General features: G+C 43.0%; 1 gene segment (V, D, J or C); it reads left to right on the top strand.

Moving 5' to 3' along the window:
* Nucleotides 1–1,641: 1,641 nt before the first annotated feature.
* Nucleotides 1,642–2,265, top strand: LOC119519115. The segment is given in 2 exon segments: nucleotides 1,642–1,790; nucleotides 1,892–2,265. Coding segments are annotated over 2 exon segments (405 nt in total).
* Nucleotides 2,266–12,644: the final 10,379 nt, after the last annotated feature.

Below are 12,644 nucleotides of genomic sequence, written 5' to 3'. Positions count from 1 at the left end.
GCTCCCCACTCACTGAATGATCAACAGCTTCATTTAAAGTTTCCATGTCTTATCTCTCTAGAAGTCCCTTAAATCCAAGTCCTTGGGGTGAAAGGGAAGTTTTCATGAGAAGTTAGTGAGCTCAGGCCCAGGTTCTCAGGGTGCTCAGATAGCTGGTCCAAGGACAAGCCCAGAATCCTTATGCAGACAAGGAAGTGGGTCTGAAGGGAGCCCCTGGACAGGCACCCACAGGGGGGACCACAGGATGCCAGCTGTTCTGTGGTCCTAGCTCCATGTACATAACCCAGGAACAGATGCCATCCTGGGTATTCATCTGATGTTCATCTCTCCAGAGTGTACACTCCTTGGGACTCTCCTCAGGTGTATACTTCCAAGGCCTTTTCTAAGTCACAAGGCCCCTGGGGTTGATTCCCTGCCTTACCCAAGTTCTGGTTCTTTCTCTAGGTGCAGGAGCATTGTCCACCAGGGGGCACTGTGGGCCCAGAAATGGCTGCTGCAGAGGGTCCCACAGAAGGGAGATGGGGCTGGGAGCTGTGCCACAGTGAAACAGGTAAACTATGAAGGAGGTTAGGGAGGTGGGATGAGAGGGCCAGGGCTGGGGTTTGCTAAGGAGGAAAGCAAAAGCTTGTAAGTGGGGTTGTGTCAGGACCTGAGGAATGTATTCAAGTTCCCTACAGTTGCTGCGGGGATGGTGCCCTTAGGGGACATGGGAGGAAGAAGGAGAGCAGAGTGGGAGTCCCTGCCCCTCCTTGTTGATGCTCCTGCCTTTCCACTTGGCAATAGGCAGACCTGAGGAAGGACAGGAGGTGGCATCAGCAGGACTTGCTTTTGGTTTGTAGAGGGGTTTGTGGTAATGGAGGAGCCAAAGGTCACTCAGAATTTGGTCTTGACCTCTGAGTTTTGCAGGAAGGAGAGAGGAAAATTTATGAAAAATCATTTTTAAGAAATGTTATTGACACATTAGAACTGAAATATTTTTGAAAAAATCTAGTACAGCATAACAGAGGCAATATAATTGTTTTATATATATATATATGTATGACTATATATATATATATATATATATATATATATATATATATGTATATATACATACACACACACATACTATTGATTTCCTACATTCATTCAATAACCCTTTGAAAATGCCCCCCATGGACTTGATACTCTGGGATGCAGGGGATGGAATTGTGAGCACCTCCCTCTCAGTGCTCTCTACTGGAGCTAATTTATACCTACACAAAGTATAAACGCCCTTGTGGATGAGTCTGTAGTGTGGTCACCAAAGAGCAGGGCCCTGGGGAGCACAGGGGCTGGGGAGGGTGGGCTGCCCCTGGGGGGATCTCCCTTATGCTCTTGGAGGCAGTGGGGGGTCCAGGACCAGGGCAGGGCAGGGAGCCCTTGTGTAGGCCCCAGGGTCACTCCCACAGGCCTGGGGGAAATGGGCTCAGTGGCCTGAGTGACTGCGCAGCAGCTCTGTGTCCCTGGGGACCAGCCTGAGAGCCTTTTCAGGGAGAACATGTCTCAGCCACACCCTCCTGGCTGAGACCCATGAGGCAGGACACAAGTAGGGTCCCAACTGTAGGCTAAGTCACCATATGGGGCAGTGATGAAAGTCAGGGCTCATTGAGCTGATTTGCATGAAGTCCCCTCCCCTGACACCCAGGCAGCCTGGTGGATAAAGTCCCTGAGGCTGCCTTGCCCACCTGTGGGTCTCAGGAGCAGAGCTCTGGGTGTTTCCACCATGGCCTGGGCTCCCATCCTCCTCATGCTCCTGGCTCACTGCACAGGTGAGACACCCTATTATTTGTTCATGGGTGACCCATCCCTTTACTCCATCCCAGGACAACTTGGAGCCTTGGTCATGAACTGTCTTTCTTTTCCTTTTCAGGGTCCTGGGCTCAGTCTGCCCTGACTCAGCCTCCCTCAGTGTCTGGGTCCCTGGGACAGACGGTCACCATCTCCTGTGCTGGAAGCAGCAGTGACATTGGGGGTCATAACTATGTGTCCTGGTACCAACAGCACCCAGGCACAGCCCCCAAACTCCTCATTTACACGGTCAGTAATCGGCCCTCAGGAATCCCTGACAGATTCTCTGGCTCCAAGTCTGGGAACACGGCCTCCCTGACCATCTCTGGGCTCCAGACTGAGGATGAGGCAGGTTATTACTGTATGTCATGGACAAGCAGTGGTTCTTTCCACAGTGGTCCAAGTTCATGGGGAAGTGAGACAAAAACCTCAGAACTTTGATATCTGCTGTCTCTTCTGTTCATCAGTAGGGTTGCAGATGTTTCTGTAATTTAACCCCACTCCAAATGTTGCTGCTTTTAAAATGAACTTGAAAAGGAAAACCTTTACCCAAAGGACTTGAATTGAGGAAGTGAAAATATAAGCTCCCTCTTTCGTCTGCTTTGGCCCAAGGCTGCAGAATTGAATTTGCCCTACCATGACAAGAACAAGGGGGGGACAGTGAGATGACTCAGGGCCACCTGCTCTGTGGTGACTTCTCTGCAACTCTGGGTGGGCTCATGTCCTCCAGACCCAGTGACCTGGATCTCTCTCCACTCTCCCCACCTCACCTCCCACTCAGTACCAAGAAGTGATCCAGATGGTCCCAGCATTAGTTGCCTCTTTCTGCATAACTTATTACCACAAATCTAGCAGATTCATCTACACCCATTTGCTGTCTCGTCATCACCAGGTCAGGTTCCCAGGTGTGGCTTCCTGGGTCCTCTGCTCAGGGTCCTCCCAGGCTGGAGTCCAGGTCATGGACAGCTTCCCTCTCACCTGGAGGCTGACTGGGGGAATCTGCTCCATCTCCTCAGCAGGACTCATTTCCTCAGTGCTGTGTGGTGGGGTCCCCAGCTTTCTGTGAGCTGTGGGCTGTCAGTTCCCCTCTGCTCCTGGAGGGGCCTCAGCTCCCAGCCACATGGTCCTCTCATAGGGTAGGTTCCCAGCAGGGCCCTTTGCTTCTGCAGTGCTGGCAGGAGAAGCTCCCCTCCAGTTCACTAGGAGAGTCATCAAATGTAACCTCCTCATGGGAGCCCCAGCCAGGTAAGGTTATCAAGTGGGAAGTAGCCCATCATCTTTGTCATGTTTTTGATTAGAAGCAAATCACAGTTTCCACTGATATTCATAATAAGGACTTATGTAAGGGGTGAATCCATGGGACAACAAAAAGCTTGACCCTCCACAGTTGATTAAAATGAAGTTTTTTTCCTGTCCAAATCCATTTTGAAAGCCTTTGGTGTAAAGTCTTTGCAAATTTGCCAAGGAAACAGTGAAAACTAGGAGACTTGGGCTCTGTTCCTTCAGTGACCCCTTTACCCCATCCTTCCATCTCAGTCATCTGAAAGTGGGGACATTTCTGTGACTGAACCCACTGTTGTCATGGACATGGCCTTCTCTCTGTCTCTGACCACTGGACTGAAACCACCTCTGACTTCTTCACTCACTTTTTCTCAGGATGTTCTCACTACAGTGGCTGCTCCATCTTTCAGTGAGAAAGCTACAGGGACATGCCCATGTGGGTCTCCAGTTTCCTCACATAGTTCAACCAAAAGAAAATATTGCAGCTGACTGATTGCTGGAGACATGAGGATCAAAATTGGTATTGAGCCTGATATTAAAGAGGTTGCAAAAATATAAACATTCTACACTTCATGCTAATTTTTTAAATTGTGGAATATAATAAATTTATATAGAAGTGATGACTTTCTAAATGTAATTAAACAAGTAGCTGTATATCAAATTTCAAAGAAAGTTATGGGTTACACGTTCCACCATTTCAGTTCTTTCCTTCTAGCTATTCTGATACCTAAGCAACTAAGAAAAAAATGTATAGATTCAGTACTCATAATCCTTTGTTACATTCTATCTTGTCTGTTGCTACCCCTTCCTCTAGTTTAATCACTTTCCTGATCTTCAGGATTGTCTGGGCAGTGACCACCCTAATATATTCATGTTGAAAAAGTGTTACATGGGAAAAATCTACCTATTGCATACTAGGGTCCATAATTAATTGGGCTACCTTACTAGTACCACACAAACACTAGGTATAAATAATTAAGGGATAAAAAGAGATATGGGGTGTCATGAGAATTGTTTAAAATGGAGTGATGAGGGTTGTACTACTAAGAGATGATAATGTAAGATATGGATTATCATGGACAGAACATATGCTATGTGAAATTAGGAGCCCCATGTTCAACATTATGGAAAAAGGTGATGCAACTGGTTGGTGTTCTTTAAGAGGCTATTGCCTCTGAGTTTTGGGACTTAGCTGGCATAGGAGCTCTCTCGAGGATTTAAGTTTCTGAAGAATAAACTTAGTGAGTGAAACTTTTATAGAGTCTCAGATAGGATTTTGTGTATTCTTTAGGGTTTGGGGTTTTATCATACTGCTGACTAGGGTTTATCATACTCTGGCCATTTGGTACATCTAGCTGAAGCTTGCATAGGCGCAACCTCCAGGATGGCCTCTCAAATCTATTTGAAGTCTCTTAACCACTGAAACCTTATTTTGTTGCCTTTATTTTCCCCCTTTTGATCAAAAAGGACTTTTCAACCCCTAAATGCCAGGATCAGGCTCATCTCTGCAATCTGTGTCCCATGTCAACAGGGAGACTCACTAACATGGGGGATCCTGTCTCACATTGGGGGAAGGGCAATGACTATTCACAGGATTGGGCTGAGAGAAAGTCCACATTTGAGCAACAAAAGATGTTCTCTGGAGCTGCCTTCTAGGCATAAGTATAGGTGGCCTTAGCCTTCCCTTTACAATCACAAGTGTCACAAGAGCAAGCCTCAAGATTGAGGGCTTGACTGCTAAAGTATGGGGCTCCTAATTTCACATAGCATATGTTCTGTCCATGATAATCAATATCTTACATTATCATCACTTAGTTGTAAAATCTTCGTCATTCTCCATTTTAAACAATTCTCATGACACCCCATATCTCTTTTTAGCCCTTTATTTATACCTAATATTTGTGTGGTACTAGTAAGGTAGCCCAATTAATTATGGACCCTGGTATGCAATAGGTAGATTTTTCCCATACACCACTCTGTTGTCAACTCTCTGCACCAGTATCATATCTTAGAAGTGTATTATGCAAGCACCTATCTATGTTTGCAGTGCTGATCTGTGGGATACATGCCTTTAAACAACCCCTTTCAATCCTGTTCATCTTCAATGCAGGAATGATATTACCTCTGATACTTATCCAATTAAAGCAATCATCACTCCTATCCATTCCCATACATTTACACTCACCTGAACACATTAGGTTATCATTACTCCTTCATTAGCTTCTCTTTTTCTCTAGATCCACAATATTCTACATTATTAGTTATAAGACATTGATTTTACATTGTCCATGGAGTTCATAGTAGTGATAACATACAATATCTCTCCTTTCTGTCTGACTTATTTAACTCAGCATTATATCTTCAGGTTTCATTATGTTGCCATATGTTTCAGAACCTTGTTCCTTCTTGCTGATGCAGAGTATTCCCTTACATGTATATACCACATTTTATTTATCCACTCTTCTGTTGAAGAGCACTTGGACTGTTTCCATCTCTTGGCAATTGTGAAGAATGCTGCTATGCACATTGGTGTGCAAACATTTATTTGCGTCAATGCTTTCAGATCTTTGGGGTATATACCAAGAAGTGAAATTGCCTGACTCTGGGGTAACTCAGTATCTAGTTTTCTGAGGAGCTACCAAACTGTCTTCCACAGTGGCTGTACCATTATACATTCCCACCAGCAATGAATAAGAGTTACAGTTTCTCTATATCCTACCCAGCATTTGTTTCCTGTTTGTTTAATGGCACCCATTCTTATTGGTTTGAGATGGTATCTCATTGCGGTTTTGATTTTCATTTCCCTAATGGTTAGAGAATATGAACATTTTTTCATGTGTTTTTTAGCCATTTGTATTTCCTCTTCAGAGAAATGCCTTTTCATATATTGTGCTCATTGTATAACTGTGTTGTTTGTACTATTTTTGTTGCATTGTAGGATTTCTTTATATATGCATGCTATCAGTCACATCAGATGCATGGTTTCCAAATATTTTCTTCTATTGAGGTGGTTCCCTCAACCTTTTGAGAAAGACTTGAGATGCATGAAAACTTGTGATTTGAGCAGTGTCCATTTATTTATTTTTCCTTTTGTTTCCTGTGCTTTGGGTGTAAGGTCTGTGCTGGTTTGATTGTGTTATGGCCCCTAAATGCCATGTTATTTAATGCAATCTTGTGGGGGCAGATATATTAGTGTTGATTAAGTTGTTTCCATAGAGATGTGATTCAACCAACTGTAGGTGACAATTCTGATTGAATTATTTCCATAGAGATGTGGCTCCACCCATTCAGTGTGGGTCTTGATTTAATCATTGGAGTCCTATATAAGAGCTCAGGCAGAAATATCTTACTGCTTCATCCAAGAGAGACATTTTGAAGACAGCCATTGAAAATAGACTTTTGCTGCTCCAGAGTTTGCCTGGGAGAAATTAAGAAAATACTCCCAGATGCCTAGAGAGAAACACACTGGGAGAAATCCATTCTGAAACACAACCTGGATACAAAGGAAGAAGTTGCTAGCCACATGCTTTCCCAGACAATAGAGATGTTCCAGATGCCATTGGCCATTCTTCTGTGAAGATACTCTATTGTTGATGCATTTACCTTGGACACTTTATGGCCCTAAGGCTGTAACTTCATAACCAAATAAACTTGCTTTATAAAAGCCAATCCATTTCTGGTATTTTGCATAATGGCAGCATTAACAAACCAGAACAGTGTAAGAAGCTACATTCTATTACTAGGTCTTGACAATGTTTCCTTACATTATCTGCTGAGTTTTATTCTCTGTCTCTTATATTGAGGTCTTTGATCAACTTTGAGTTAATTTTCCCTCAGGAGGTGAGGTAGGGGTCCTGTTTCATTCTTTTGGATATGGCTATCCAGTTCTCCCAGTACCATTTGTTGAAGAGACTGTTCTGTCCCAGATCAGTAGATTTTGGGGCCTTATCAGAAATCAGTCAACCATAGATTTAAGGGTCTATTTCCAGACTTTCATTTCAATCCCATTCACCAATATGTCTGTCTTTGTGCCAATACCATGCTGTTTTGACCACTGTGGCTTTCTAGGAGACCTCAAAATCCGGAAGTGTAAGTCCTCCAATTTTGTTCTTCTTTTTCAGAATGTTTTTGGCAATTGGAGGCCCCTTTCTCTTCCAAATAAATTTGATAACTAGCTTTTTCAAGTCTTCAAATTAGGTTGTTGGAATTTTCATTGGAACAGTATATGAGTTCAGGGAGAATTGACATCTTGATGTTTAGTCTTCCTATCCATGGACATGGACTGTCTTCAAATTCTTTAGGTCCCTTTTGATTTGTTTTAGTAAAAATTTGTAGTTTACGCTGTAGAAGTCTTTTCCATCCTTTGTTAAGTTTATTCCAAGTACTTGCTGCTTTTACATGCTATTGGGAATGGATGTTTTTTATTGCCTCTTCAGTTAGATCACTACTAATGTACAGGAACATTACTGATTTATGTGCATTAATCTTGTACCCTGATATTCTGATGAATTTATTTATTAGCTCTAGAAGCTTTGTCATTGATTTCTCAGGATTTTGCAAATATAAGGTCATGTCATCTGCAAATAATGACAGTTTAATTCTTCCTTTCTGTTCCAGTTTGCTAAAGCTGTCAGTATGCAAAATAACAGAAATTGATTGGCTTTTATAAAGGGGGTTATTTAGGTTACAAATTTACAGTTCTAAGGTCATAAAAGTGTCCATACTAAGGCATCTGTAAGAGGATAACTTCTCTGAAGAATGGCAAATGGCATCCAGAACACCCCTTCAGTTGGGAAGGCAGATGGCTGGCATCTGCTTATTCTTTGCTCTGGGTTGTGTTTTGAAATGACTTTCTCCAAAATATATCTGTGCTTCTGTCTTCACTCCTCTCTCTCAGTTCCTGTATGTCCTTGCTTCTTTCTCCCAGGGCATTTTTCTTTAAGCATCTTAGCTTCTCTGGGTCAAATTCTGGGCTTCATCTCTTAGCTTCACATCTCCAAACATCCTTCTGTCTGCATTCTGCAAGTGTCTCCAAGTGTCAGTGTCTGGTTCAGCTCTTGAGTTCTCTTAAGTATTCCAGTGAACTAATCAAAACCCAACAAGAAAGTGTTGGGCCACACCTCCATGGAAATGATTTAATGTTGGTTGAGTCACATCTCCATAGAAACACTCAATCAAGATGTTCCACCCAACAAGATTGGGTTAAATGATTATGGCTCTTCTGTGGTCCATAACAGTTTCAAACAAGCACATTCCACTGTGGACCCCAGAAAGATACACTCTTTCCAAATGCAAAACCACATTCATTCCATCACAATATAGATAATTAGAAAGTCTTATGAAAATCAGTTTTAGACATGGTTTGTCATAAGGCAAAATTCTCTTCTGGCTTTGAACCTGTAAAACTTAGACAAGTTACCTGCTTCCAATATACAAAGGAGGGACAGTGATGAAATAAACACTCCTATTGCCATAGGGAGAAATTGGAAGGAAAACAGGGTTAATGGGAATGAAACAATTCCAAATACCTGCAGGGCATAACTCATTAGACTTCAAATTCTAAGAATCACATATAGAATGATGATTTATCCTTGGGGCTTGAGAGAGCAGCAGTCCCACCCTTTCCAAAGGCTTATACAGTGTCTGTTTTCTCCCCCAAGTGCTGAAGTGATTGCTTGAACATATCCATGCATTGGGAAACCACTTTCTTCTTGGTCCCACAAGCCTCAAACATTGGGGTGGCACATGGACTCTCTTCCAACTCTGGAGCACATGTTCAACCCCTTCAGAAGAGTGGGGTGCTGGCCAGGATCTCCCCAATCTCCAGGGAATGTGCTCCACACTCTGAGGTCTGAAGAGGCAGTACTCTTCCTGAGCATTGAGGTGGAAGACCCTCCTCTTGCTGCCATGGGAAACCCACCCTTTTTATGTGTATAGATAGGTTTGCTTGTTCTAGACTTTAGATTCCATGTTTCTGCCTTTGAAGTAATCTTTCCTTCAAATTTTCCCTTTTCTATCCTTTTTAGTCCAGACTGGCAGTAGTTCCATTTATACAGATCTCCCCCAAAATTTGTTGACTTTTTTTTCTTTAAGCATCTTAGCTTCTCTGGGGCAAACTCTGGGCTTCATCTCTTAGCTTCACATCTCCAAACATCCTTCTGTCTGCATTCTGCAAGTGTCTCCAAGTGTCAGTGTCTGGTTCAGCTATTGAGTTGACTTGGTATGCTGCATACAGGGGTCAAAACTGTCAGACAATAGGACTTTCCACAAATCCTATCTGGATAACTCCCTCTCCAATCTTGGCTTGCAATGAAATGGTGGGCTATTTCCAGGTTTCATTGAATCCTAATGTGCAGCAGTATCCTCTATGGTGTCACTTTCTCAAAGACCAGAATTTTCCAGACCATCAATTTCTGGTTTCTTTGTACCTAGGAGTTCAATCCTCAGCTTCTCTCTTTCCTCTTACATTTTACTATAAGCTGCAAGGAGAAGCCAGGCCTTATTTCCCAATTTTATTTTGGACATATCTTCAGCTAAGTATCCCAGCTTGTCACTTTCAAATTGGACTTCTGTCAAACACCAAAACTGAATTTTGCCCAATTCTCTGCCACATTAAAACAAGGATATCCTTTCTTCCAGTTGGCAATGACACTTAATCATTTCTGTTTAAGTCCTCATTGGAGGTAACTTTAGAGTCCATATTTCTACCAAGAGTCTCTTCAAAGCACCTGAGGCTTTTTGTATCAAACTTTTCACAATTCTTTCAGAATCTTCCCCTTATCCATTTAAAAAGTCATTCCAACATGTTTGGTATTTGCAAAATCAGCAGCACCCCACTTCTCTGGTACCAAAATCTGTTCCAGTTTGCAAAAGCTGCCATTATGGAAAATACCAGAAATGGATAAGCTTTTGTAAAGAGGATTTAATAGGTTAAAAATTTATAGTTCTTAGGCCATAAAACTGTCCATTCTAAGGCATCGACAAAAGGATACCTTCACCAAAGAATGGCCAATGGCATCTGGAACATATCTGTCAGCTGGGAAGGCAGGTGCCTGGTGTCTGCTTGTCCATTGCTTCCTCAAAATGGCTTTCTCCAAAATGTCTCTGGGCTTCTGTCTTCACTCCTCTCTTTCAGCTCCTGTGTGGCCTTGCTTCTTTCTCCCAGGGTGTTTCTCTCTAAGCATCTGGGGGTCCTCTCTTAGCTTCTCTGAGGAAAACTCTGAGCTTCATCTCTTAGTTTCACATCTCCAGATGTCCTTCTGTCTGCATCTCCAGGTAACGATGGTGACAGCTTTCAAGCTCTCTTAAGTACTCCGGTGAGCTACTCAAGACCCACTCTGAATGGGTGGGGCCACTTCCACATGGAAATAATTTAATCAAATGTCTTACCCACAGTTGGGTGAGTCACATCTCCATGAAAACACTCAATCAAGAGGCTCTACCCAACAAGATTGTGTTAAAACATCATGGCTTTTCCGGTGTCCATAAAAGTTTCAAATTGGCACACTTTGCAATTTGGATTCACTTCACTTGTCTTGGTATATTATTCTGGCTGGAATTTCTAGCACAATGTTGAATAATAGTGGTGATGGGGGCATCTGGTCTCATTATTGATCTTAGGGAGAAGGCTTTTAGTGTCTCACCATGGAGTACTATGCTGGCTGTTTTTCACATGTGCCCTTTATCTTATTGAAGAACATTCCTTCAATTCCTATTTTTGATGTGTTTTTATCAAAAAGGATACAAGGTGGCAGAATGATGAGGTGTGGAATTTAGTTACTCCTTTAGGAGAGCTGGTAATTAGCCAGGAACTGTATGAAACAGCATTTTCAGGGCCTCCAGTGACCAATCATGCATTGTATACTAGTCTGAAATGGGCAGAGTAGCTGAGATCACAGCAAACCCTGTCAGCTTCTCCATCCTGGTGTCTGGCACCTCTCCCCACCCCACACCCAGACCCAAGGAATACAAAATTGGCTGAGAGAGGATCCAAAATGGCACATTAGGAGAGAGACAGGAAAAACTTTTCTCCATGAAACACACTAGATAAAAGACAGGAAGTGTTCCAGAATACTGGTTCCAAGGTCACACCAGCTGGGCAAGGACTTATATTTCCATAGTGATTGAACAATTGGAGAAGCAAAGAGCCTGCATGTGGAATCATGTAAGTCTTTGATCTGGAGAGCTGCTGGGAAAGGCAGCTGGACACCTGCTGTGGTTGGAGGTGAGTCAGAGTGGGACTTGAGGACTGGTCAGGGAGATGGTAGTGGGAGATGCAGTCAAACATGGAGAGGAGTGCCTTCCATTGCCCAGGAACATGCCTCAGTTACTGGCATGGATGATAGTCCTTTACACACCCTCAGCTGAAGGCCCCCAAGTTAGGGACAAGCCACTACAGCAAATGGATGATTGCAAAAGTGGGTTATTTTCCATGCCACATGCAAACTTTGAAGAGTCTGGGAGCCACCCCTTCAGAGTGCTGCAGCTGAGGGCCTCCTCAAGGGAATTTGGGATTCAGCCGGCTTTTGACAGTGCAACTCCTACCCTGCAGAAGCCCCCAGGGTACACAGCTGAGAGGCAGGAAAGCCACACCAAGCCCAGGGACTTGTGGGTCCATAGCACAGAGGGACTGAAAGGAGTCTGAGCCAGAGGGGAGGACACCTGCTGCAGCCCCAGGTTATCACAGCTGCAACCCCAGGAATGGCTTGGAGTACTGGATCTTAAAGCCCTCTTCCCTGCCAAACTGCACAGGGCACAACGCCAACCACAGGGCTGGTGGTCCCCATTGCACATGGAAAATTGGCACACTGATTGGACATCAACATTGTTTGGACCTCCACTCTCTGTATAATTGAAATTGGGGAAATATGGATTGAGGATAAGAGGTTGCTCAGTAGCACCAGCTGCTGGTAGGTCAGGGAAAGTGCACTGCATCAAGCTGTAGCTCTGTCAAATTATAGATAATTGTTTAAATAACTCTGCATATCCACAAAGAACCCTATCAAGATAGACAAATGCCAAGAGGCCAAAAACAACAGAAAATTATAAAGCATATGAAGAAATCAGAAGATCTGGAAGACCCAAAGATCTGGAAGACCCAAATGCCCAAATTAAAAAATCAGAGGAGATATGGAACTTGGGGAAATGAATCAAGGTAGTAATCACAAATACCAATATCATGGTTCAAGAAATGAAGGATATCAAGGAGACCCTAGAAGAGCAGAAAGAAAAATTCACAAGAGTAAATTAAGAAAATAGACAATCTTATGGAAATAAAAAAAATTTTTGATCAAATAAAAAAGATTCTGGATATACTTGATTAGAGAAAGCTGAGGAAACAATAAGGAAACTGGATTACTGCAGGTTGGAAAATGAAAGTACAAAAGAAAGAATGGAAAAAAAATAAAGAAGAAATTCAAAATGGTTCTCAGGGATATGATGGACAACATGAAGCATGCAAATATAAGAATCAGTAGTGTTCCAGAAGAAGAGAAGGGTAAAGAACTAGGAAGAGTACTCAAAGATATTGTTGGAGAGAACTTCCCAATGCTTCT

This window comes from Choloepus didactylus, chromosome 23, assembly GCF_015220235.1.
Source record: "Choloepus didactylus isolate mChoDid1 chromosome 23, mChoDid1.pri, whole genome shotgun sequence".
NCBI lineage: Eukaryota > Metazoa > Chordata > Mammalia > Pilosa > Megalonychidae > Choloepus > Choloepus didactylus.
Note: the sequence above shows the minus strand (reverse complement) of the source record. Positions and strands in the feature narration are given on the sequence as shown.